At 38.4% G+C, this 25,641-nt stretch overlaps 3 protein-coding genes across 11 annotated transcripts; 2 read left to right on the top strand and 1 right to left on the bottom strand.

Annotated features, from left to right (window-relative positions):
• Positions 1 to 1,146: 1,146 nt before the first annotated feature.
• On the top strand, positions 1,147 to 9,656 carry vps37a (VPS37A, ESCRT-I subunit). 3 transcript variants are annotated; one of them, XR_002752802.1, is made up of 13 exons: positions 1,148 to 1,612; positions 2,937 to 3,011; positions 3,379 to 3,496; positions 5,076 to 5,179; positions 5,362 to 5,587; positions 6,202 to 6,272; positions 6,371 to 6,498; positions 6,593 to 6,651; positions 6,737 to 6,805; positions 7,045 to 7,188; positions 8,182 to 8,270; positions 8,445 to 8,836; positions 9,411 to 9,656. XR_002752802.1 is itself a non-coding variant. In XM_023334331.1 (12 exons), the coding sequence occupies exons 1-11, from the start codon at positions 1,503 to 1,505 to the stop codon at positions 8,260 to 8,262; spliced, it is 1,185 nt and encodes a 394-aa protein (XP_023190099.1). In that variant the 5' UTR covers positions 1,147 to 1,502; the 3' UTR covers positions 8,263 to 8,270; positions 8,482 to 9,656. The 3 variants fall into 3 exon arrangements, 2 of the variants coding, with proteins under 2 accessions (XP_023190099.1, XP_005806555.1); XM_023334331.1 differs by having other exon boundaries at positions 1,147 to 1,612; positions 8,482 to 9,656; XM_005806498.3 differs by having other exon boundaries at positions 8,445 to 9,656.
• Positions 9,657 to 9,772: 116 nt separating this feature from the next.
• nsmce1 (NSE1 homolog, SMC5-SMC6 complex component) lies at positions 9,773 to 13,776 on the top strand. 7 transcript variants are annotated; one of them, XM_023334334.1, is made up of 9 exons: positions 9,899 to 10,313; positions 10,424 to 10,492; positions 10,843 to 10,965; positions 11,361 to 11,482; positions 11,586 to 11,663; positions 11,847 to 11,993; positions 12,538 to 12,654; positions 13,234 to 13,360; positions 13,567 to 13,776. In XM_023334334.1, the coding sequence occupies exons 3-9, from the start codon at positions 10,848 to 10,850 to the stop codon at positions 13,599 to 13,601; spliced, it is 744 nt and encodes a 247-aa protein (XP_023190102.1). In that variant the 5' UTR covers positions 9,899 to 10,313; positions 10,424 to 10,492; positions 10,843 to 10,847; the 3' UTR covers positions 13,602 to 13,776. The 7 variants fall into 7 exon arrangements, with proteins under 7 accessions (XP_023190100.1, XP_023190105.1, XP_023190102.1 ...); XM_023334332.1 differs by lacking the exons at positions 9,899 to 10,313; positions 10,424 to 10,492 and adding an exon at positions 9,773 to 9,868; XM_023334337.1 differs by lacking the exons at positions 9,899 to 10,313; positions 10,424 to 10,492 and adding an exon at positions 9,869 to 9,892.
• A 703-nt stretch (positions 13,777 to 14,479) lies between these two features.
• LOC102218552 (trace amine-associated receptor 13c-like) lies at positions 14,480 to 15,543 on the bottom strand. The gene has a single exon (XM_005806516.2). It carries the CDS (start codon positions 15,461 to 15,463, stop codon positions 14,480 to 14,482), a length of 984 nt encoding a protein of 327 aa, XP_005806573.1. The 5' UTR covers positions 15,464 to 15,543.
• Positions 15,544 to 25,641: the final 10,098 nt, after the last annotated feature.

Genomic DNA, 25,641 nt, shown 5'->3' with positions numbered 1-25,641 from the left:
TCCACTATCCCAGAAAGACACATGGTTAGATAAAATGGTGCTTTAAAGAAAGTAACTGTGGAGATGGAAATGTTTCCTGACCTAAGCTGGAAAGAGGACAGGATTAACCACAGGTTTATCACTAGATAGAAGAAGAATAAAACCCTAGGAAAGCTTGAGGAATGTCCTGTACCGAATTAAGTTCCCTTGCCAGCCAATGACCTTTGAGACTCTAAATAGTCTTTAGAGGTCTCACCTCTTCTGGCTTTTCTTTATTTTTATTGGGAGGTTTTTTCCACAATTGCTATTTTATGGTTGTTGGTAAAATGGTGAGGAAATTCTGTCATCTTGTATTGTTTTTAAATGGGCTATGTAAGCAAATCTGATAATGCGATTTATAGTTAGATGAACGTAAAGTGACAATGAATAAATTAGAATATCATTGATAAGGTAATTTATTAGTATCTCTATTCACTCAGTGTAGCACATTAGACAGATTAATTCCACACAGACTGATGTCTTCAAGCCTTTATTTGTTTAAATATGATGATTTTCAACTTAGAAAGATTTGAATATTACATTAAACTAATAAAAAAACAATTTTAAAACAGAAATGTGGGCTTAATGAAAAGGATGTCAAACACCTGCCTAAAGGTTATTTTCAAAATATACTTTTAATCTTAACAAATGACCTTCATAATACATACAGTAATAAAAGCAGTTATGTGCTATCCCACTGTTTTATACAGATATGTGCTTTACAGTAATCTGCAGGGGTATACCTTTTGAGCTTTCTCATAATTTGTCATGTTCCCATCAAACTTTAATGTATTTTATTGTGATTGTATTTAACACACCAACAAAAATTAATGTGAGGTGGGCAAAAGTTCATATGTCGTTTCCAAAAATCAAATCAATGAGTAGAACAAGGTTGAATAAACAACAGGTGCGTTATTTACATTGAAGTGTGTCGTTTTAATGTGACAAAATGTGAAAAAGCTTAAACGTTAATGCAAGACACTTCACATTGATGATTGGCTTAAAATATTTCACTGTAAATTTATTTGAAGTATTTTTTTTTTTTAAATCTTGGCTTTCAGAATATTTTGTGAGTTTTTTGTTTTAAATCCACACTATTATTTTGGAATGTCATCGAAACAGGAAGTTGCGTTTTACGCACACCACGTATCGTCATAGGTAAATAAGTTGGCCAAGCTGTTGTCTCCATATTTTATTTCAGTTACATTAATGACGGGTCGGAAACGGCGCACGAGCCTTCGAAAACAGAAAGGAATCGACATTTTTATTATTCCGTAACGCACGATCTGACTTTGTAACGTCAATGCAAATTGTTATTTTGCGAAGAGAGGAAACGGGAGTGTTTTGGTTAGCCAGCTAACAGGGGTTAGCAACACAAATCTCCACTCCGTGTGCTCCTAATGCCCACTCTCTCTTTCATTTATTAATTCCTCGGCCTTTCACCGTCTGTCGCGAAGTTCAGTCGGTCGTTTCTCCCGGGGAGAATGAGCTGGTTTTTCACGTCGTCTAAAGGCTCCGGACCTGTCCCTCCTCTCAGCAGCCTACAACAACAGAGACAGCGGCAGATCGAGTCGCTGAAAGCCGCTCACCCAAGGTAACATCATCGATGTTCGGTCACCCGGAACCCAGCTGTCGCGCTGGACAAGAGCTTCTTACTGACAATGTTTAAATAGAAAGTATTTCTCACTGTAATAAGAACCCCGTTGCCAAAGTGGGTAATTTTATACGACACTCTTAACTGTTTGTGTTAGCCTAGCTAGCCTCCTGACTATGTTATGTCAGAAGTACATACTATAAACAGAACCCCTCCTGCTTAAAATACTTCATATTTAAAGCTACTGCTTGGACAGTTTGTTGAACTCTGTCACACTAATTTACTATTCCCAATTATTAAGGAACTTCACCACCAGCGTAGTTACAGAGCAGCTAGTCCTAAAGTAGGAAGCTGTCATTCACTGTGTTAGCTGTGAAGCTAATTTAATCTCTCCGTGACCGTTCCTGCGTCTTATTTCGGTCAGATTGCACAAGTTGTGACCGACTGGCCATGTCCTGTGATCACTCCTGAGCTCGTCACGCATATAGTTTCAGGATCAGCTTGTTACTGCTGGAGATTAAAGTATTAGCTTTTGTTTACTAGGCGTTGTAGCGCGGCTGTGACAGATATTTTTTTTTTTTCTTCAGGTAGTAAGAATATACTTGCAAATGACAGTTTACCATCGTGATCTGATCGATTCTAGTTTCCCAAATGTGTGTCATGAATGAGATTACACACTTTTTTTTTAAACCAAGTATTTAAAGTATAGTTTAAATAGTTACATCACACCTATACTGTGACTGAACTCTCTCATTTGGCTTTTATTTGCAAACTAATGAAATGGGATTTTTTTTTAGGGCAGCCACTAACTACTGTTTTTTTTCCCCAGTTTTTGTTCCACATCATGTTTTTAATTAATCAGTTACTGCCATGACAGAGAGTAAAATTATATTTTTTTATTGAAATGTTCAAGGCACTATAAATATGTTCTGAAACATTCTCTGTACATATTAAGATGCTTAAAAAGTGGTGTAGCTCATATACAAAGTCTATATATATATAGTCTTTGACGTGATCCTGGGTTAGATAGTAAACATTTCCAAAATGAAGACCTTACACCACTGTCTGTCTAAATATACACTAAACCAATGGCATGTATTGTGATGCTCTCAAGAGAAGTTTTATAATTTTTTTATTTTCTATGGAATCCAAAACTACCATCCATCCAAGCACATTTTCTCTTCTATGTAACCATTCAAACATATTTTAATCAATTAAATTTGGCAGGTGAGATGATGTTTTTAGTAAATTAGTCATTCGCAATGATTCTTTGCTCTGATTTTAGTGCATTTTTAGTACAACTGTTCCCCCTGCCCCTTTACAGCCTTGCAGAAATCCAGAAAGATGTCGAGTACAGAATACCATTTACAGTCAACAACTCCACCATTACTGTTAACATGTGAGTATATCTTTAGACTTGTATTTGTGGCTTAGGATATTTACCCACTTATTTATTAGTCTTTTCTGTAACTGGCAACTTTCCACTTTGTATATCAACAATGATTTCTTAACAAGGTAGTAGAAAAGATATCGATGATATAAATGGTTTTCTGATTTTTTGCCTCTTCCAAAAAAAAAAAAACAGTTCCAGTATGAAACTTACTGAACCAGCTTCATGTAAACATAATTGGGTTACTCTTCCTGGTTATTCCTTTTTTTCTGTTTGAAATGCATGATAAACAATATTTCCAATATTGCTTTTACTTGTTTGGATCCCACTAATTCAGTGCCTGTAATACCAACTCTGCTTGCTGTTTCTCCCTCAGTTTGCTGCCTCCTCAGTTCCCTCAGGAGAAGCCGGTGGTTAGCGTCTTCCCCCCTGTTGGTCATCATTTAATAGATAGCAATAATGGCACTATGATCACCAGCCCCCTCATCACTAATGTAAGTAGCTGCCTCTCATAAAACAGTGTGTTTCATCACATCAGCAAAATAAACCAGCTAAGAACATCTTTTCAGTATGGGTTTCAGTATTCCTGATGCTGTATTCAAAAAAGGATTGTGAGTCTTTGCTAAAAGCCAGACTACAATACAAGTTAGTCTGACCAATCCTAACAATGACTATTATTCTGAAAATATGGATTTAAAGCATTATTATGGACCAAAGTTGTTATAGTGGACTAAAATGAACAAAATAACAAAAACTGAAATTGAGAAAACATTTTTAACTCAAACTGAAAGTATGCAATTACGAAATTAACCAAAGTATGAAAAAACTAAAAAATACTACTATAATCAATGCAAACTAAGCTGAAAGCAAACAATGTTTAACTAATAACTAATAAAAACTTGCAAACCCACTTGAAAAGCTAAAGAAAACTTATCACACTGTGATGCAGCTAGTCAGGGTGCTTTCTACAGAGGCACCATAGAAAGCACCCTGACTAGCTGCATCATAGTGTGGGGCGGAAGCTGCACAGAACAGAACAGAAAAGCCCTGCAGCGCATTGTGAAAACAGCCTCCAAGATCATTGGTGCCCCACTCCCCGCCCTGCAAGACCTGTACACCACCCGACTCACCCAGAAAGCGGTCACGATTGTGGGAGATGTAAATCATCCTGCCCACAAACTGTTCAGTGTCCTGCCCTCTGGGAAAAGATATAGAAGCCTCTGCTCCCGCACCACCAGACTCTCCAACAGTTTCATCCATCAGGCTGTGAGGATGCTGAATTCCCTCCCCTCAGCATCAAAGCAGCCAAGAAGATGAAGAAGAAGAAACCCAGAACCTTGCACAACTGCAACCACTTTTTTATCTGTACATCTCTATATACTTATATATATACATATACATTCTCAGTTGTAAAACTTTTTACGCTATATGTCTAGTTATTGTACATCTGTTTATTAATTGTTTAGGATAATTTTAGTTAGACTGTGTCTTTTATTGTTACTCAATGTTAGTAATGCCCTGTCTTGTATCACTGTGGGATAGTGAGAAACGTCATTTCAATTCCCTTGTATGTCTGGACATATAAGAGGAATTGACAATAAAGCTGATTGATAAAAACTGAATTAGGAAAAACCACAAAGTCATAACAAAATTAAAGTAAACTGTATTGAAAAACCCCAAACTATTATAATCCTGTCATGAACTCGGTAAGTACATAGTGGAAGCTTTGCTGTAGGAACGCTATGACGCTACTCACTGTAGCCACCGTAATAAAGTCTCTCATCTGACTAAAACTGAAACTGAAATGAGAGTTTAAAGGAAGGTGGTTTCAACCAGTTACCACTCAGTGTAACAGAGAGGATGACTGTTTTCTTTACCCTCATTCAACCTCTTCACCACCCCAGTCACATCCGAACGGCATTTTGGAATACGGATTAAACCATTTTCTATCTTAATTTATATGAACACTTTTATCTGTTAGTTGGATTAGAGGCACCAATGAGAGTTTTTTCCTTTCTTTTTTTTTTGTTGTAAAAGTCTGACTTCATTTTTGTCTTGTTATGTGTGTTACAGTTCGGTATGCACTCAGATCTGGGTAAAGTCATCCAGAGTCTACTCGACGAGTTCTGGAAAAGTCCACCCGTCTTAATGTCTGCAGGTCCTGCAGGCTTCCAATAGTGAGTGTCATGTTGTCTTGGATTTCTTTACATTTCCACAAAGTATTTTCCATACCGATTTTATCCAAGAAACGAGTGAAGCAGCTCTGATATTAGTTTGGTATTGGCATAGAGCGTCAGTAAACATCTAACGCATGTCTCGGGGTGTATTTACTTATGTTCTCCCTCATGTCTTGCTGCAGTTTGTACAAGCCATCGGGCATCGCTCCTTACCCCGCCCAGGCTTTCCATTACGGCCCCCGTCATGTGGGTCCCAGCCAGACACCGCCGCCCGGTTCTGGTGCGGCTCCATCTCAGGCCCCCGTGCCTCATTCGACGGCTGACATCGCTCACGGCCTTCCTCGAGCTCCAGCCCCGTACGGACTGATAACTGAGCTGCCGCTCCCCGTGCCCACTGGAGACTCGCAGGTACACTGATTATGAAGCTTGGAGTGTTTATAGTGGAAGTAAGTTATTTTAGTCAAATGATTATTATTACAAAAATGTCCTGTGAATCCTTTGAACGGGTGATCATCCCTCATCCCTCTGCAGCTGATGCTTTAGCGGCACATCCATGTAGAAGCTACGCAATTTTTACTGTTTCCTCGCAGATTAGGCAAATTAGACTGTGCTCTGACTCTGGATTTTCTGGTCGGTCTCCATGGCACCAGCCAAACACATGAGCAGTGTTAGGAAAATGTTTTTGCTGTTGTAGCACAAGTTGTCGTCTCTCAGAGACAGACCATAGGTGATTATCACAGAGAAAACGGATTCTAATTTAGGTTATGGCTCTTCGTGGCGAAACACTTTTCAGGGTTTTATTTGTAGATTAAGATTATTTTCTGCCATTTCACAATGATTACAGTTACTTTGTGTTTGTCTATTGCTTACATTCGCGGCACAACTCTTAAAAGTTTGTGTTTTTTTACGCAAAACACTTGTCAAAAAGCACAGTATTCATGCAAAAATGATGTTAAAGCAAAAGACAAATAGGAATAAAATAAGAAAGTGAAAAGCAGCTAAACTGCTTCTTTCTCTTCCAGGCGGGACTGAATGGACACATTTACAAGATGCCTGAGATTCCTGAGTCTTTTCCTGAACTCTGCGACAAAACGTAAAGTATCCTAGAATATCAAATTTACTATTTACATTTTCTTGTGTATACAATTCAAACCATTGTGAACATAAATTTTCTTCCCCCCTCCCCAAAAGTCTGACTCAGTTGTCAGACATGTCTGAAAACGAGGACGTCCTGCTGGAGTTCTTTGTGAGTTTGCCGCAACTCAAACAAGTCACGGGTGATAAAGAGGATCTGGTCAACAGCATAGTGGAGATGGCCAGTGAGTTCCTCTTCTGTCAGTCTTTGCGAATAGATTGTTGCAGAGTTGAGTTTTACAGCAAAAACAAAACCTGTGAATCTTGTTTTTTTCGCAGAAAAGAATCTCCACATGGAGCCACAGCTGGAGGCAAAAAGACAAGAGATGCTTTACAAGGTCGGCCTCCGGGTGCCGCTGCCTTTCACGCTTGTCATTGTCCAGCTGCTCACGTTGTGCTTTCTGTCCGTTGTTTTTTGCACAGTATGAACAGCTGACTCAGATGAAGTTAGCCTTTGAGACAAAGATGCAGAGACAGCATGAGCTCAGTGAGGTAAATCGCTTCACTCATCACGCCAGGCTTTTATGTCAAAGAAATGCCAGGCATTTGTGTTGAGTCCTGCTATAATTAATCGTTTTTCTTTGCACGTCCAATTCTATACAACAAAAAGGTTTTAGAAAATGCTCAAAGTGTGACATCTCAGGAATATTATTTTTGCCGCGATAAATGATGAGCTGACAAAAACATTTAGAGAGTATCCTGTTTAATTTCCACTGTTTTACCCTCACCAGAGTTGCAGTTTGAACACTCTACAGGCTCGACTAAAAGTCTCAGCGCACCAGGCAGAGGAGGAGTCGGAGGAGACGGCTGAAAACTTTCTAGAGGGACGCATTGATATCGATGAATTCTTAACTAGTTTCATGGAGAAGAGAACGGTGAGAGAATAAACATGGTGCTTTATCATGGTTGGCATTAAATGTTTTTCACTCAGGTTTTCCTATAGTGTGTTAGCTGTTTCTTCAATAGTTTTTCAGTTCTACATATTAATAATGGAAAACAGAACATGACTGGATAAATGAAGCGGTGGGCACTGCTAGCTAAAAAGTTACCTGCACTAACACTAAAGCACAAATCCTACATATTACTTCTGCTAATGTGCAATCCCAGCAAGCCATTTACTTTAAGCTAATGCTAACATAGCATACCATGTTCAACAAGGTCAAATTTGTTACTGCTCACCTGTCTGAACAGTTGTGTTCCAGGACGTGTGTCTTTGTAACAGGCCTTCCACTCATTGTTTCGGTTTTACAGTTGTTCATCGTTGCTAACTCGGTTGCTAATTTTGCCTAGTTGACCACTGTTCTTGAAATTTTAACAGTCGATAACCAAAACTTCAGCACAGACATTTAACTGTGTTGAACTCAAAGTTTACAAAATACCCTCCAAAAAATCAGTTGGCGCTTAAGAATTTATCTGGAAAAATGAATTCATATTAAAAGCAAAACTTTGAAAAATGTGGTAAACATTTCAAAGTTGGCATTAAAGAGCTAAATGAAAAATTAGCTTCGCTATTAGCGCATTAGCAGATGAACGCAAGAGTGCCAATCACTGGATAAATGTCTGTTTATTTATAAATTTATTATAATTTATCATTTATTTATAAGTTCTCTTTATTACATAAATACTATAATATATTATAGGTTCTAATAGAGAAAAATATTCAGTTTATTAGCAGTTGGTACACTAGAGAGCATTTCGGTTGAAATTCTTGCTTTTAAATAAAAAGGTTTTGTACCATGGTGATTTAAAAAAAACAAACAGACATTACAGTAAAGAATTTTGGAAAGTCAAGTGTGACATTTTGAAATACAAAAGTAATATTTCCCATTGAAAAAACAAAATAATGTTTGATGTTTTTCTGTCTTTAGCTTTGCCACAGCAGAAGGGCCAAGGAGGAGAAGTTGCAACAGTCTATAAACACACATGGCCATTTCACTCCCAGTCACTAAAACACAAGGTACAACATCACTCATCTGTTTTCTGGTAAAGTGAAGCTTTTAGTTCTCAGCTGACAGTTTTGCAACAAGCAGAACACCATTGATTTTCTCTGGGTTTTATTTTTTTATTTTTTTATTTTTTTTTTACAATGTTCTCATTCAGCTCCTGACATTGTATTTTTTTGGTCTTCCAGGACTGGTGTTTTTGTTTGTTTTTGTTTTTTTTCCCAGCCGACTGCTGCCAACAGAAAACGAACGCATCAAAAACCTTACAGGGGCTGAAAGCACACCGAGTCAGTGACGGACAACTAGCAAGACGTTGGTGACGATGAAACTTTGGAGGATGAGCGTCACTATACGTGGGAAATGGGCTGATGCCACGGAAACGCCCGAACACGTTGTGGATAGTTTTGTTTGAGCTTTCCAGTTGTTTGACAGTGATGAAATATAGTTTTGTTCTGGGATTTGTTTCACTTTTATTTTTCAGCAGGGGACACGCGCATAGTATCAGATTGTTTGGCGTGAACACTTTTTGAAGAAAGTACAAAGGCTTGGCACATTTATCAACAAAAGTAACATTTTTAAGGTAACATCACTAGGAACATATTGAGCAAATCAAATATCAGTATTTATGCTCTGGTTATATGGTTATGTTTCACTTCCTCTTTCACAGAGATACTGTGCTAACCGCTGCACAGTAGTTATCCAAAAACGTTTACAACTCCTGCTGAGTTAACTAGGCTACATTCAGTTTTTTTTGTTTGTTTGTTTGTTTGTTTTTTAAAGGCAGGGTTGACAATTGACTCCTGCTTTTTATATGAAAACTGTAAAACTAGAATTTCATTGTGAAAGGACTTGATTTTATTCTGAAAGTGAACCCTAAGTTCGTCGGTGTGTTTGCATTGATATTGATTATTCAATATTGAGTCAGAATAACCCAGAAATCATCCAGTTAGAGTAGAAAATATACTGTACACCATCTGTGTGTATTAAATACCTGTAAAGATTTCTCATTTTTGAGCATTAGTATACTTTACTTCAGAGTACTTGTCATGTGAATAATTTAGCCACAATATTACTTCAGCGCTACCTTGGCTGAGTCATCTCTTTCACTGCAAACACACTGATGTTCTTTTTTTCTCTCTCTCTTACTTGCACAGTAATGACACCGAAGCTGTTTCCTGGCATCTTTTGAACTTGAATTCTACATGGAAAAAAACTGAAAAAGAAATGGGACAATGTTGGGGGAATATTAGGGAAAAAAAATGTGTTGCGGAAAAAAAGCTTAACGGCATCGAATACTGTATTTAAATGTTAATAATAGGCTATATTATAATCAGAGACTTGGACACCTTGTATCATATGTTCTTATTTAATTTGTTAGATTAATAAAGCCTTTAGAATAAGTCTGGTTGGTGCTCTGTTTTGTTGTAATATTGGGAAATGCTTTGAATGGAGAAATTCCCAGTTATTTGTCAATGACGTTCAGCGATCTTGACACAAAAACGTGCTGCAGCGACGTGCCGCCCCCGACCAGCAGGCGGCGCCAATTCTTCACAACGCCTCCAAATCTTCCGGAAGACAACACGGAAGGCGCGCTGAACTGGAAGAGAAGCAGGTGAAGTTTTTATTTCCAACTAAAGTTAGTGGGGGGGAAAGGAAATATAATACAGTTTGAACAGGCGGCGCAGCAAAGCTAGCGACCTAGCTTCACTATGGCGCTGAGGGTGAAAGTAAACGTTTCTAACTGTCGTTGTTATTGACGTAGTCGGTGAAAAATTGATCACATGTAACGTTTTTTTTCTTAGTATTGTTCACTGCTAATAAGTTGTGGGTCAACAACTTCGTCAGTCTTCTGTGATTCAGTAATACTTCCGAAAGAACATTTAAAAAGATTGCCCACACCTCGTAATTTACAATAGTTCAGTGATCCTTTCGTCAAAAACCTCTAAACAGAATTGATGAGGTGGTCGAGGTTTTAAACCTTTTCCGTATTTTTTTAATGCCAGAGGGACACTCATCAGTGGATATCGTAGCTAATTTATTCCTTAAACTGATATAAAGTACGTGTCTAAATGCGATTCACTACAATTACACATACAAGTCTGTTGGGGTATGTCACTTCCAGATTTACACACCCAAATGAAGATTTCTCCTTTTTTTTATCACTTAGCTCTGTAAAACAGTTAAAGCTCTGGCAGCTTGACTGGAGAGTGTCTTTGAGCATCAAGTCCTTTCACAGGTTAACAATTAAAATTTGTCTTGCTTTGTACTTGGTCGTATTAACACATGAATTTGGTTCAAACTAGGGGTGTCCAAAGTGCAGCACGGGGGCCATTTCCGGCCCTTTCATTGACTTTGTGCTGCCCGCTTGAGTGGCATTTCCACTGACTAATTTAAAATGGAAATTGTTGGTACAGTGTATTAAATCCAAATGACTGTATCAGTGTTAATTGTTTAGATGCAATGTTTGGTAGGCTACAATATTGAGGGCCATGCTTTAAAATTCAGCTTGCGACAATAAATTTGGACACTTGGATGCAAAAACGGATCATGTGCAGTTTCTATAATCACGGCGTCTCTGTTTGTCAGGAAACATGTCGAGAGAGCTGGGAGACGGCCACCGGAGGTTTCTACAGACCCTGATGGCCGTTGGCGTCACTGACGAGCAAGAAGCAAGGGCTCTTTATCAGCACTGCTGTGACACACACACGAGTGAGTAAGTTTTCTACTTCTGTAAAAAAAAAAAAAAAATGTATATATATATATACGTATATATATAGACAAGTGCTGGTCCATAAGTAACAAGAAGCATCGTTTCTCCAACCATAGGTGCAAAATGTTCATATCCGGAGGATTCTGTGTTGTTGTAATTTTAACCCCTATTTGGAAAATATTAAATGAGATCCAAAAGAAAAATTTATGCTGTGTATGTTTTTTAGATGACGCGATGACAAAAAGTAGAAATGTAACGTCTAACATTAGTTGATCTGTTTTGCTTGACTTTTTGCATCTGATATCCAACATGAAACAAAAAAACGTTAAACAGTTAAGTCTCAGAAAAAATAGTTTTCATTTCTTTTTTTTTTTAAACTTTTTTTTTTTTGCAGTGCAGTGTATTCCTGACAAACTGGATGAGTTTATTGAAGCCATCAACTCCAGACTGCAGCCCATGTTCATGCAGATCAGAAAAGGCATGTCTGAGGAAAATGGCCGCCAGTACTATGCCTTGGTCAGTACTTTTTTGCTTCAGAAACACATGTGCTGTTAAATGGCCACTGTTTTGATTTGTTTTATCAGATTGAAAATGTCATAACCTCTATGATCTGCGGCAGGTCAACATGGCGGAAACCGATATCACCAGGATGACGTCAGATTACGCAGACAACGAACTGGAGCTGTTCAGGAAAACGGTGAGAGAAGTCTACTCACTTTTAGCTCCCAAGTTTCAAATAAAGAAACTAAATGTAATTGGAATATAATTTGTATTGAAAGTATTTTTAAACAGTGTCCGCTTAACTGGGTGGGTGATAATTGAACTTATTCAGGGGTTTTGTTTAAACCCAGAAATGTATTGTGATTCTCATCTAACCCAGCTGGACCTAATTGTTAGCTCTGAGAACGGGAAGGCCTCCTCCACAGACATCCTGAACAGCACCGACACCATGACCTCTAAAAAACTGAAGAAGAGTGAAACGGAGCATCTTCTGACTCGACTGGTGCAGGACAACTGGCTTTGCGAGGTAAAACACTCTGTCTTTCCGCTTTGGTTGGTTTGTTAAACAATTTAGCAACACCCGGTTTTTGTGAATTATTCCGGAATGTCTTAAATTCATTGGAACAAATGTAAGTTGGCCTTAAATAAACTAATAACGGGTCATACATTTTGTCATACAGTAGCAAGATTATTCAGTCTTGTATGTAGTGTTTTTTTTTCTTATGGGATTTTTATTTCATTCTGATGTAGGATGCATGGTTTTTAATTTGGTTTGTTTTATTCTTACCATTCTTCTTTGCGAAATAACTTGAAATCTGTCAGATTGGATGAAGAGCTTATGTAAGCAGCGACCTAACCGTCATTTTAGGCTGATGGGGTGATGTCTTGGTACGCCTTCCAGTTCAAGATGTTGACTTTGAGATCATCTTCTAATCTAAGCTGTTTTTCCACAATATGTATGGTTTCTTCATGATGCTGTTTGTTCATTAATGTTCCATAAAGTACAATGACATTTCGGACCGTTCAGTCCTGTGTGTCTGGTTTCACCTGTGGCTGATTTCTGAACCCAGAGACGTGGGGAGTACACGCTGTCCACTCGATGTATCATAGAGATGGAGCCATATATTCGCACAATGTATCAAGAGCAGGTCAAAGTGTGTCACATCTGTCACAACATCGCCTTTCAGGTAATTGCATTTATTTTTTGATATTGTACAACTACACTGCTTGCCCAAAAAGAGTCACATCCTGATATTTTGTTTATATTTCAAAATAGAAATGCATTGTACTCTGTTTGGACAGTTTCTCTTTCCCGTTCTGGTATGGCTCCGCCATCTTTATTCCAGCATCAACTGCTCCTTAAGTGCCGCACTTAAAGTAAATAAAGCGCTGATCGACAATTAATCTAAGTTAAAGCCTTTTTTTCCCTGTTAACTCCACTGATTAGTGGTTTTCTGAAAGCTACACAGCGTTTTAGTCTCAATATCTTCAATTCCTTTCACATTATACTTATGGAAATACGTTGACTTTCACTATTAAAGATTGTGGGGGATTTTATTTTTATTTTTTGGACAAACCGTGTATAATTAATGAGCTCTCTATAATTGCCTAATTCAGCCCAGTTCTTAGTTTTATTCAATTCATTCCATTAAGTAAAAACACATACCAAATAAATCACAAGCCTCCGTTTTAAAACAAAAGCTTTAAAACTAATTCAAACAGATACAGTGTGTAATGCTTTGCTGTTCTTTTCTCTTTAACCAAAGTGCCAGATTTGTGAGAATCCCTCCTGTGGAATAAAAATCCACAACCCGTGTGTTGCCAGATACTTCAAAGGAAGAGTGGAGCCACGCTGTCCAGCTTGTGACGACTTTTGGCCGCATGAAATCCCTGGTACAAATGAAACATCACGATATCAAAATAATGTATTATATTTATTGAGGTGTTTTGCTTTATATTTAGGGAATATAAACTGCATCCTATACATTTTATTTTTCAGAAAACCTTTTTATTATAACTTAATAGTACAGATAATGTAAGCACTCAGTATTATCAGTGTTTTCCCTAAGCTTCATATCCTTTACTCTCTTCTTTTGCAGAAGTAAGAGGGCTCCGTTCTCAGTCCAAGAGGTGATTTCAACGTTGTTGTCTTTGTTTTTAACAAAATGATGTTAGAACCTCTGTATTCAAACATACTGTATATTACCTTTTGTTTATGCAAGTAAATTAGATTTTGTTATATTATTGTCTTGTTGTTTACACACATTGAAAATAAAATCATGGTTTCTAACTTTTTGCGAACTTTTTAAATGTCTTATACTATCTTTATTAGCTTGGTTCGGGTCATTTGAACTATTGTCAGTTCCCATTTTTCATAAGCCTGCTTAAATTCCTTAAAAAGGCATTTTTTAAAATAATATATGTAAAGGTGATGCAGAGTGAACTGACAAATACGCAATATTTAAAATTTTGTTAAAGAAGTGAGTAATAAATCATACAAGCAAAAATTCAAGATACAATAATATTAATACATGATAAGAAGTGATAATGTGCTTTTTTTGGACGGAGGGGTTGACTTTCTCTACTTTGCTATTTTATCCTTTTAAGAATCTTTTAAGAAGAAAAAAGTCACACCGATCCTGTAAACCTTTTCTTGTTCCTTTAAAATTGACTTTTAGTTTTGCCATGGCAACCGGCTCTAACAATTTTAGGTTGTTTTGTGAATTATACTGGGATGTAGATGTTTTCTTCTGAATTTCCAGCTGTATTGAGAGAGAGCAGATCACCAAGCAAAGACAAAAAGCAGCAGAAAACAACTGGCTCCTCACCTGGAGCGGGAAATGAGACCGGTTTCTGAAAAGAGAATATTTCAGTTTGCTAAAGAAACCCAATTAAATTCTTACATTCAACCAATTTTCTTTATTAGTAAGCTTTCATTAGTTATGAATGTTTATCTAAATTTGTTCTTTTACGTTTTTATTGAAACAAATGCTTTCTTAGAAATGGGTCTTCTTAAAGCATGTTTGTCTGAGAGCAGTCATGTTTTAGGATCTTCAAAGTCACAATTAAAGAAATACTTTTTCTGAACCAGGGATAGAAAAAGGCGTATACAAGCGGATTCAAGAAGGAATTAAAATACACCATCCAGGACACAATGGCCCAAGACGAGGCACTGTTGGAGATGTCTTGACCTGCGAGAGACGGGTAGTAATACGGACAGAAAGTCACCAGAAACATGAATATAATAATGCCAAGAGTCCTGGCTGCTTTCTGCTCGGATTTCTTCGCCGTCACCCTGACCGTGACAGCTGTAACATGAGAGCGCGTGGCCCGGGCCTGCGACACCGCCTCCACAAACACCCTCATGTACAGCAAGACAATAACCGAGCAGGGCGCGATAAAGGTGAAGACTAGGTCTATGGTTCCGGAGATGTAGCTGACGACCACCAGGCACTCCCCGTAGCAGGAGTTGTACCTGTCCGGCTGCCTGAGGTGGTCTTTTAAGATGAGGCCGTTGTAGAGGAGAGAGCAGGCCCAGCACAGGCTCACAGACGCCTCCGCTCTGCTGCGAGTGATCTTACTGGGGTACTGCAGGGGGAAACATATGGCCACGTAGCGGTCTATCGATATGAGCACCATGTTGCCCACGGAGGCCGAGGTGAGCGTGAAGCCGACAATGTAAGACAGGGCGCACATGACGTCGCCCAGCAGCCAGCAGGGCTCGATGAACCGCACCGCCTCCACCGGCATCACCAGCAGCCCCACCAGGAGGTCTGAGGTGGCCAGGGAGAGCACGAGCGTGTTGGTCGGGCTCTGCAGCTGCCGGAAGTAGGAGATGGAGACGATGACCAGCAGGTTCAGAGCGACGGTGACCACGGTGACGGAGGAGAGCAGCGTGTACAGCAGGACGGCCTCGGAGGGAGGTCGCTTCAGACCGCTGCAGGAGCTGTTTGGGTGCTGGGGGTAGCAGAGTTCAACTCTGTCCGGGCCGTCCATCTGTCAGGATGGAGTTCACAAAACTCTCTAAACCTTAAAGACTTGCTCAATCTGCTTCTTTTTGCCTTCTAAGCTCTGTATTCTCAGCTGCATCTCTCTGCTACACTCCCTCCTTTACATTTCGCTGCTCTCTCATTGTTGCCTCCCTTCTCTACCTCCTATTACCTTTTTCCCCCTTCACTTTTCCTCCTCCCTTTCCCCTCCTCTTCCATCATCATCATCACTGTATGATGCAAGATTCTGTGTTTCTTGTAATCACTAAACATCTTAGTTGTGATGTCCAGCACTTATGTCTAAACCACATTATACATAAAGAAGCTTATATGCCCCTGTTAATATGGCAGGTTTTTATGAGTGTTTTCTTTTGTGTGGCAGCTGGTATATGTAACTTGTTCACTAGTTTTTTTTCTGTCTGCTTGTTTTTGTGTTAAAAATGCAAAAATGAAGGAAATACTAATAAAATTCATGTGTCTTTATAGGGGTTTGTTACCTCCTTTTGATGAAGTCATAATTTGAAAAGATTGTAAAAAAAAATATCAAAATAAGCTAATTTTTCAAAATTATCACTCAAGAGATGAGTGCCAAAAATGCTACAGGTGAGTAAAGTTACGTGAAGAAAATAAGGACATATGTATTTGATGTCAGGCTGTCTGTGCATCCTTAAAAAAATTATGGCTTTAAAAGTTCAAATTAATTTTTAAAAGTAAGTTGGCCTTTAATATGTTAAAAAAGGTCACAGGTCTCATTTTGTCTTGGCAGAACTGTTTAATCTCGTGTATACTATGTATTATCTTTTTCTCACTAGACTTTTCTATCAGGCAAAAATTTGAGTCGTACTCGAGTCATCTTCCCGTTCTGTGATCCTAGACAGTTGCGGCTACAGTTTACTCCCAAAATAGCTAGCTAGGTATTTTGTGTCAACTGAAGGCGGTAAAACTAGCTATCATAAGCCAGTGTGTACTAACTTACTCTAATCTTACAAAGTGTATTTTTGTTTAAATATTTTTGTTCAATGTATAAAAACGAATTCAATTTTAGCTAAAGTGCAAATGAACCATTTTTTTTCTTTTAAAGGGTGTCCATATTTTTCCTGCCCTTGTCTTGTTAGCGGTTTGCTCAGACGTAGTTCAGTTGTGCTTTCAACCCATCATGTAGACGTGTGTGAATCCATTCTGCAGTACTGCAAAAGAAGATTCATGCACATAAAATACAAAGTGAATTCCCCTTATATGAGTGTCAGGGTTGTGTTGCTTTCCCTGCAGTGGATCACCACACCCTTCTCCATCGCTGAGAGCACCTTGCATGGCTTGTTCACACTGTTTTGATGTGATTCGGATCACGTTTGACAAACAGATCTGAGTTTGTCTCCATTAGCCGTGTCAGCTCATTGACCCACTTTGTTTCCTGTGGTGTGCCCCAACGATCAATTGTGGGACCCCTTCGTTTTAATTTATACTTGGTGCCATTTGGGTGCCTTATCAGCAGCAATGGAGCATCATTTCATTGCTGTGCTGATTACACTCATCTGTACCTTATGTTGGGTTGTAATTTGTCTGAGACTCCCATCGTTCTCTGCTCTTTCCACACTTTGGCTATCTGAAGAAGATAAAAGCATGGATGCAGCAAACCCTCCGTCACATTAGCTCTGTTAAGTCATCCATTCCCTCAGTTCTCAGCTATAATAACTTTATAAATAAAATTGATTCTATTAAAAATACAATTACTGCCATCTCTCAGGATGTGATTAGTTCCCCCTCAGCAATTGAGACGGCATTGTTTGCTCGCGTGAACGGCTGATTGTGCTGTGTGGGCCTCTGCTGCTGCCCGGAGACGGGCCTGTGGTCCCGGAGGAGTTACGGAGGAGACGACGGGGCTGCGGGTCTGGAGTTAAATGGAGGTAGAAGAAGAGACGGCGCAGGCCAGCGGTAACAGCGAATATCATGGGGAACGTTAGGTCTTTGGGAAATAGGACAGACGAACTCACGGCGCTGGTTAGGACCCAGGAGGAGTACTGGGAGTGCAGTATCTTCTGCTTCACGGAAACCTGGCTGCACTCGCTTATTCCGGACTACAGCATGGAGGTTCCTGGATTTTCCTTGGTGAGCGGGGACAGGGACTTTTCCAAGAGTCGGAAGAAGAGGGGCGGCGTGATTGCACTTTATGTGAGTGAGAGGTGGTGTAATCCCGGCCATGTTAACGTGAAGGAACAGATTTGTAGCCCGGACATTGAACTTCTGGCTGTGGGAATGCGGCCGTGTTATTTACCGAGGGAGTTTACGTCCGCCATTTTGATCGCTGTTTACATTCCCCCATCAGCTGATGCAGCGGTGGCCTGTGACGTCATCAGCTCTGCCACAGCCAAACTCCAGACTAAACACCCGGACGTTGTTATTGTGTCTTGTCTCTGTGCTGTAACTGCGAAGTAATTTCCCTGCTGGGATGAATAAAGTACTTCTATTCTATTCTATTCTATTCTATTCTATTCTATTCTATTCTATTCTATAATTCTGTCTTGCAGGGTGAAAACGTGGTGGAAAGCCAACTAAAGAAAGAGACTAAAATGTGGTTAAAGCTTGTTAGGTTTGATCAAACTTATCTAAAATTCATTTGTTGGTTTTGCTATATTTGGACAGTCTGGGATGAAATAGTCCAGTTTTCAGTCTGCATTTCTGGTTGAATAACAGTACCTCGCGAAAGTATTCAACTTTCCTCTAGTTATCACATTTTTCCCAAAAACTGAATTGTATTTTGTTGGAATTGTATTTGGCAGAAAGACCAAAATTGCAATTTCATGTGTTGAAAGACTAACACTGCATCATCCTTCAAACAACACCTATATGGTAAAACATAGTGGTGGCAGCGTTATGCTGATTGGGTACAATTATTTAGCAAAACACTGTAAAGATAATAACTGGTTGACATGAATAATCCGTAAGAGGAACAGTGGTTGTTAATGTTACAGAACAGTAGCTAGCATGCACAGTTTGCCGTCTCCGGTTTCATTTAAAAGTTTACAACAATCTTACTAAATGAATCATTTTAGGAGTAAAGTTTCACTTTAATAAGCAGCATGCAACATAATCAGGGTTTAAACTGACCAAAAGTTTCAGGCTGAAATGCCCATGGTTCAAGTTAGGACTTTTGTCAAATTTCTCAATGTTTAAATAGAACAATAACACAAAACACACCAGTTAATGCATTATTTCATTTTAAATCTTTAACCCTTGGCTGACTTTCATCAGATATTTTCCAATAACCGTGTGGAGACAGGTTGCATCACTTGTTGTTGTGAAAGTGTATTCATTAACACCTCAGACAGCAGATCACCAGTGGACTGATGTGTTAGCAGGCATAATTACAAACCCGCATCCCTCTGGTACGTCGAGTGACAACTTCATGCTTTGTTTTCCTGTATCATTTAAGAAACTGTCAGGTTTGTGTGCTTGTTAATTAGCAGGTTAGTGTTAAACATTTAAAATTAAATACATCTCTGAAGTCATAATGCTGAGGTTTTTTATGAATGTAAACTGTGTCATAAATAGTCAGTTATTGGAAGAAGAGGACTTTCAATTGTTTTTTTGTTTTTTTCCTTCATGATTTAACATTTTTATTTACCAACTTCTCTGGTACTCTAAGAGATTTGCTGGCATTTACAGTGGAAACTATTGTCATGCTTTTATTACATGGATTTAACTTATGCGACCTGTTGCTTGGACCAGAGGCGGCGGAAAAATCTGTTGATATTCGATCATTGAGCAAACTGACTCATCTAAACAGAGGAAATAAAAATCCTTGGTAGATGTTGGTGACTCTTGTACTTTTGTAAAAAAAAAAAAAAAAAAAAAGAAACAACAAAACAAAACAAAAAAACTCAGAAACCACTTCACATTTATTTTTTGATTGTGACTTTAAGCCTCACTTTTACACAGTGCTGAAATTGTATACTCATTAAAACTATAGGACATTATTTGCTATTACAGTAACTCAGTAGTGAACATTACCACATCGTGGATTTTATTGTATGCACATTTTTGTTACAAATAAAAATCGGGATATTAAAAATATCACAAAACCCTCTGATTTGAGCTGTTTTTTAATGTTAAACTTCCAATCTCTACTTGTTTTATATTATTGTATTCCCTGTCCTAAAATATGTATTTCCCTTTAATTCTCTTCAATGTATCCTCTGATTTTCTCGCAACACATGCTTTGTATTTTATATTGTGTTTTGCTTTTGAGATGCATTGAGCTCCATTTTGTTCGCCTTATTTACTTGTTTTTTATTGGTTCAATAAAGTTTTTTTTCTTTTCTTCATTTTAAAGTTACATACTTTGGACTTGAAAGTCCACATCATGATGCCCTTCAGAGATTGACGATGTGCAGGGCCAACAAGTTTCACTGTTTTCAGAACATGTTTGTTCAGCGTATATGCTTCACTTATTTCAGCTCTTATCCAGAAACAACAGTAATCACAAATACTGTTAAACGTGATTAATGATCATTTTCAGCTCATGGTTAGAAAACATCCAGAGTACTTAGTGTGTTCTTAGAGTAATTTCCGATGATCCAAAAATCCCTATTGAAACATTTCGGTTCAGCAAAAATAAAAAGCACATAAAAAATCCCCCAAGATATCTGTAAGTGGGCAATAATGTTTAACGGCACTATACGCCACTCTCTCGTGTGCTCTTTCTATAAAACTAAGAAGACCTTAAATGTTCGGGAGTTATTTTTAATAACCTTGCTTTTAATAGCTTCAATCTAGCTTTAGAGTCCTACAAGATACAGAAACCACACTTGTTAAATGGACCAGTGAGCAACCCTTAATTGCCAACAGAAACATAGTTCAAGTTAGTTGTTTTAGACTCAGATGCAACATTGAGAACTTTTAGTCACAACATCCTCATCATCCAGAGCCCTGGATCACAATTAAAGACTTTGCTCTCAAAATTACATCCATATGCCTCACTTAGGCTGATCCACTGGACTATTTTTTTCACCGAAGTGGTCCTGATGTAAATGCTAGCACCTAGCTAGCATTGAGATTTAGCTAGCTTAAAGTCGCATCATTAGGTCTCTACAAACGTTTCACTCAGTAAATGGTATATTCTTATGTTTCATTGAGGATCGAAAAAGACGAAGACTTCAGGATTCATGTCAGTATCCCAACAGACATGTCCTAATGTCACTGGTTTAACTTAGTAACTTTGTTTCAAACAGAACACGGTTTTCATAAGTAACTCACAATCAGAGCTAGCGGACCTCTGTCTGACATGCTGCAAAAACAGATTTAGCTTGTGGAGTGAGATTCATGAACTCATCCCTGAGTCTGCTGCATCATACCTGATCATATCCTCACAGAAATAAACAGTCCAATTACTTCATGTCAGGTGATATAGAATAATAGCTGGAAGATTAGAGAAGGTTGAATCATGTTTTTTAATGTTTGTCTGAGTTTTTATTCTCAATGCTTAGGACGTTTAAGGATCGGACTTACAACAATTTGACTGCTTGTTGGTCTCCATGAACCCCAAATCATTATATCAGTACCGGAGTTGATATTTCCAGTAGTGAAAACACAAAGAACTCACAGCTAAGAACTCGAGCTAAGAAAGCGCTAGCACCCGTTTAGCGCTGGAACTGACTTGGTGGAGTAATTATTCATCCTCCATAACTCATCTATGTGGACATGTACCTCAGGAATCATTCTCTCGCCACTTTCTGCTCTTGATTTATATATTTCCTTATAAATACATTATTTAGATACATTATGTTAGCCCTAGTTCTATACATAGGACAGCATATTCTACTTGCCAAAAAGTCTCATACTATCTCATGAGATGAGTGATGGCTGTTTCACAAAAGTCAACCACTGAAAAATTCCTGAAATTCAGTGAGGATAAGTCAGATGCCATTCTGTCTGTTCCCTACAAACTTTCTTTAGTTTTTATCTTCACATTAAGCGCTTTTTTTTTTTGTCCTGGATGATTTTTAGAAATAGGAACTATTCATTTGATCATACTATCAGTGTTTTTGTCAAATTTCACCATGTTTACTACCTCTATGTACTCTTTTTCGATCCTATTCATGTCTAGTTATAGTTTAAAGTTTCAGCTAAAAGACCTACCATTAACATACTGCTTTTCTTTGACATAGAAAGTACTCCTGGATCAGCGTCTCTGTTTTTTTTTTTTGTGTGACTGTCCTCTGCCCTTAAAAGCTCCAGTTGATCGTGGCAGACTTAGCCAGGTCCTGCCAGAGGTTTGTTCCTGTTAATGAGGAGTTTTTCCTCTCCACTGTCGCTACATGCATGCCTAGTATTCAGGATCGCTGCAGGGTCAACAACACAATGTAAGCGATTATCTACTGTTGCTATGAGCTCAACCAGAACGAGTGAATGCTGCTGTCAGCATCTAAACGCAATCTGCTTGGTGTCCTTACATAGAAAACATTTTAACCGATGAGAATTATAAACTCAACTTGACTGCATTGATAAGTAAATAGCATCAAATTAGAGGTAGGTGTTTGACGTCAGATCTGTCTGAATGAGTGGATCGATTTGACATCAAAAGAAAATAAGGCTGTTACCACTGAAGTTGGAATTTTCTCTGATTCCTTTTTCTTTCATTTCTTTTTTAAGACAAGTCCATAGTGATAATACTATTACTATTAACTGTGCTTGTGTGCTTTGGTGAAAAACAGTGCTGTCAAATTAAATCCCTCTTCTGCTTAAGTTGTTGTGTTAGTAATCGGACGCTAGACGGCGCTGTTGCTAAAGATCTGAGTTCTGACTTGACGAGCCACCTAACGAAAAGAAGACTTTACTTCTCGAAACCTTATTTTAACATTTATGTAAATTCTTTTTTTGCAATAAGAGGACTACATTTGCAACTAAATTAACTTACTCAAGCAACTTTGTTTTTTAGAAGAATCCTACTGATTTATCCACGTTAGTTTACAGCATATCACAAACATTCTAAACATTGTGTTACAAAAACAATTTCAATGTATTTTTACAACTGAAATATTGAAATTTAACAACAAAATGTGTCATCATGTCTATTTTACAGCTAAGTAGATCAAAATGGGTTTTAATAAATGTGTTTATTGCTACTAACAGAGGCCATGTGCATTACATATTAAAGTATTTAACCGATCTTAATATGTTTGCTGCTTACATCAACAGTCGGGCAAGCTAAAGAAAGAGATCTTCCATCTAACTTGGGAAATATTGTACTGTCAGAGGATACAGAGGCACGGACGAGAGCTAATCCAACAACTGCTTCACACGGACTTTATTGCTGGTTAAACTAATAGACCAGATGTCAACCAGCTCAGAGGTCAAAGGTCTGAAAGCTTCAGTTTAATGCACTGGTTTACGTCTCTTGAGTCTTTCCTTTATGCCTTTCAGTTCCGTTAAAAAAAGGGAAATTAATTGCTGTCGTAGAGCATATCATCCAAGTATCTTCAAAGAGTCGTTGTGGATGGCTCTCCAGTAGCAGTCAGTCTCACAATGTATCTGAAGAAGCCTCTGGTTGAAATCTGCTGCTTTATGATTATTTCAGGAAGAGATGGTTTGAACTTCTCTCTCTGCTGTTTGGTTCTGCTCTGCATCCATGAAGCCCAGTTTATTTATTTATTTATTTTTACTCCGCTGGGATTTGGGGGTCATAGTTCAGGAATTATTTGAGCTATTGAGATGCTAATTGGCTGCTCCCAGTTGTAAAAACAATACCCTGTTGCCACGGTTACACATCATAACTACTGTCCAAAAGGGGGGGGGAAAAGAAAGAGCAAAAATCCTTCCAGCTGGACAGCATCCAAAACTAGAGGGATAAATTATTCAAACATGCAACCAGCTTTTAAGTGTCCAATTAGTTTAATATGTTTAAGTGTGAAGAGGAAATTTGGATTTTGGTAAAAACAAAAGCCTCTTCAAGACAAAGCTTATAAATCTCTCATGTCATTAGACACACACACAGAGAAGTTTGTTTTTCTACCCATATTAGGACTTTGCATGTATTGACTTCCATTCATTTTAGTAACTGTATTTATGCCTAACCCAGACATTTGCCCTAACCATAACCATTACTAGTCTATTTCTAACACTAACTTTAACCACAACCTATTTAATACCATATCTTTAAACCTAACCCCTGATCCTAAACAATGGATCCCTGTAATGGTAAATATGCTATAAATGGTCCTAAATACGGTAGCTACACAAGTTCACACACACACACTAAGCGTGTCTTTCTGTTTGCACAAGGACTTTGCATTGACTTCCATTCATTTTTATTCATTTCTGTAGCCTAACCAAAACCCTAAACCTAACCATTACTAGTTTATAACCATAAACGTAACCTAAACTCAATTAACAGCTTGGTCCTAAATCGAACCCCTAACCTAAAAACAACACTTCTTCTTCTGGGGCCCCATAAGGAGCAGGTGGTCCCCACAATGCTGTATGTGTTGTATGGTCCTTATAATGTATCAACCACAAGGCTAAACACACATGCACACACACACCCCTACACACACACGCACACACACACACACACACACGGTATTTTCCCTCCAACAAACAGAGGTCTAATTGATTGTTACTTTAATGACATTCAGTCAGACACGACTTTCTTCTTCATCGGAGGCTGGCAGGCTTCCTCTCACACTGTGAGCGTGACACCGCCATCTTATTACAGAAGAGCAAGTCGAAAATCCACTTTGATGTCAAACCAAAGGTCAAGATAATAAATGTTGGCTCAATTGATAGGTTGGCAGCGGTGGGTGGGATGGGCTGGGGTGGTTCCAGCGTTGGTATTTGGACGAGTGATCCCCAAAAGACTTGATGAACTCTTACAGTCGGTCACGGCCCAACAGGAAATCAGCAGGAGTTCTCTTTGCATGAAAAGCTTGATCCAAATCTTCTGACCAGACTGGTTCGCGCCTTTTCTTTTTCTCTCTTACATGTGCAGAGTCCTCCGTTATCATTGGCACCGCTTGTGAAGACATGTTCAGGAATGCTTTAAGTGACCCCATGAAGCCAATAGTGATTTTACTTTGAATCCCCTTACCGTCCTGCTCACTGAACACTTTGAAAACATAAACTTGGGTCCTCTTTCCAACGTTGTTTGCCACATTTTCAGCTGTTTCAGACTTTTTAATACTATGACTATAGATGTCTTTGCTGCATTTCTTCCCCCTTCTTCCTGTGCCCACGTCTTCGGTAAGTGGAGGCCACTAAAGCCAGGAAAACCAAGACAATCAAAGTTCTAAAACGAACAGCAACATACAAAATAAAACAATATGTAAAATGCAATAGAAGGAAGAAAATGACCATAAAAATGTATAAAATGAGAGTCATAAAAACTATGTAGGGACTCAAAACAAAAGTCACAGAAAATATTAATTGTAACAGACATTTAGATGAATTTATAGTCTGAGCAGTGTTGATATTTAGTGGTGGATAAATATTCTGAAGATAAACACACATCTGCTGTAGTCAGTTTGTTTTCCTCTCTTTCCCATTTTGAACAGTAGCCCCCCCTGGCCCCCAAGTGCCATGTCACATTCTCAACCCAGGGAAACAAGAAAGCACTGGATTAATAGTTAGAATTTCCTAGATGATTTTTCATTTTTTTTAATAAAGTGGAAAGTAGCCAGTTACATTTTTCTTTACAGATATTCTCATCCATGTGATTTTCCTAAATCACGGTCATCACAATATTTAGATTTATGTCTTCCTGTGGCATTTTTTCCCGCCACATTGAATAAATGCACTCAAATTAAGGGTTGGATTTTTCCACATTTCTCAGGATTTATGCTACTGTAATAAAACTCGGGGATGTCCTGGCAACGACTGGCAGCAATAAACGATATTTGTAAAGTAACACCAACAATAAAGTTAAAAGTGAAATATGTCTGTGTCTTATCAACAGTATGCCAGTCATGTAAAAACACCTGCTTGCACTTTTTTCTGTTTTTTTCCTCACCTCTATGTTTAGATGAAGTTCAACAGAAAATTGAAGGAAAATTACATTGAAAAAATAAACAGGAAACAGTCCAAGCATGAGCATAAAACACACTCTTTGGTAAAACAATGGGAGGAATGGTACCATTAAAAAAATAATTAGGAGTCATGACATTATTATGGACAATTTCACATTTAAAGGGGCTT

This window comes from Xiphophorus maculatus, chromosome 5 (assembly GCF_002775205.1).
Source record: "Xiphophorus maculatus strain JP 163 A chromosome 5, X_maculatus-5.0-male, whole genome shotgun sequence".
Classification (NCBI taxonomy): domain Eukaryota; kingdom Metazoa; phylum Chordata; class Actinopteri; order Cyprinodontiformes; family Poeciliidae; genus Xiphophorus; species Xiphophorus maculatus.
Note: the sequence above shows the minus strand (reverse complement) of the source record. Positions and strands in the feature narration are given on the sequence as shown.

Excerpts from the sequence above, each read along its gene's own strand:
- nsmce1 (XM_023334332.1), top strand. The coding sequence starts at position 10,848 with ATGTCGAGAGAGCTGGGAGACGGCCACCGGAGGTTTCTACAGACCCTG. Across the intron at positions 10,966-11,360 it reads CTGCTGTGACACACACACGA|TGCAGTGTATTCCTGACAAA; the intron begins GTGAGTAAGTTT and ends TTTTTTTTGCAG. Across the intron at positions 11,664-11,846 it reads TGGAGCTGTTCAGGAAAACG|CTGGACCTAATTGTTAGCTC; the intron begins GTGAGAGAAGTC and ends CATCTAACCCAG.
- vps37a (XM_023334331.1), top strand. The coding sequence starts at position 1,503 with ATGAGCTGGTTTTTCACGTCGTCTAAAGGCTCCGGACCTGTCCCTCCT. Across the intron at positions 5,588-6,201 it reads TGCCCACTGGAGACTCGCAG|GCGGGACTGAATGGACACAT; the intron begins GTACACTGATTA and ends TTTCTCTTCCAG. Across the intron at positions 6,806-7,044 it reads GACAGCATGAGCTCAGTGAG|AGTTGCAGTTTGAACACTCT; the intron begins GTAAATCGCTTC and ends TACCCTCACCAG.
- LOC102218552 (XM_005806516.2), bottom strand. The coding sequence starts at position 15,463 with ATGGACGGCCCGGACAGAGTTGAACTCTGCTACCCCCAGCACCCAAAC.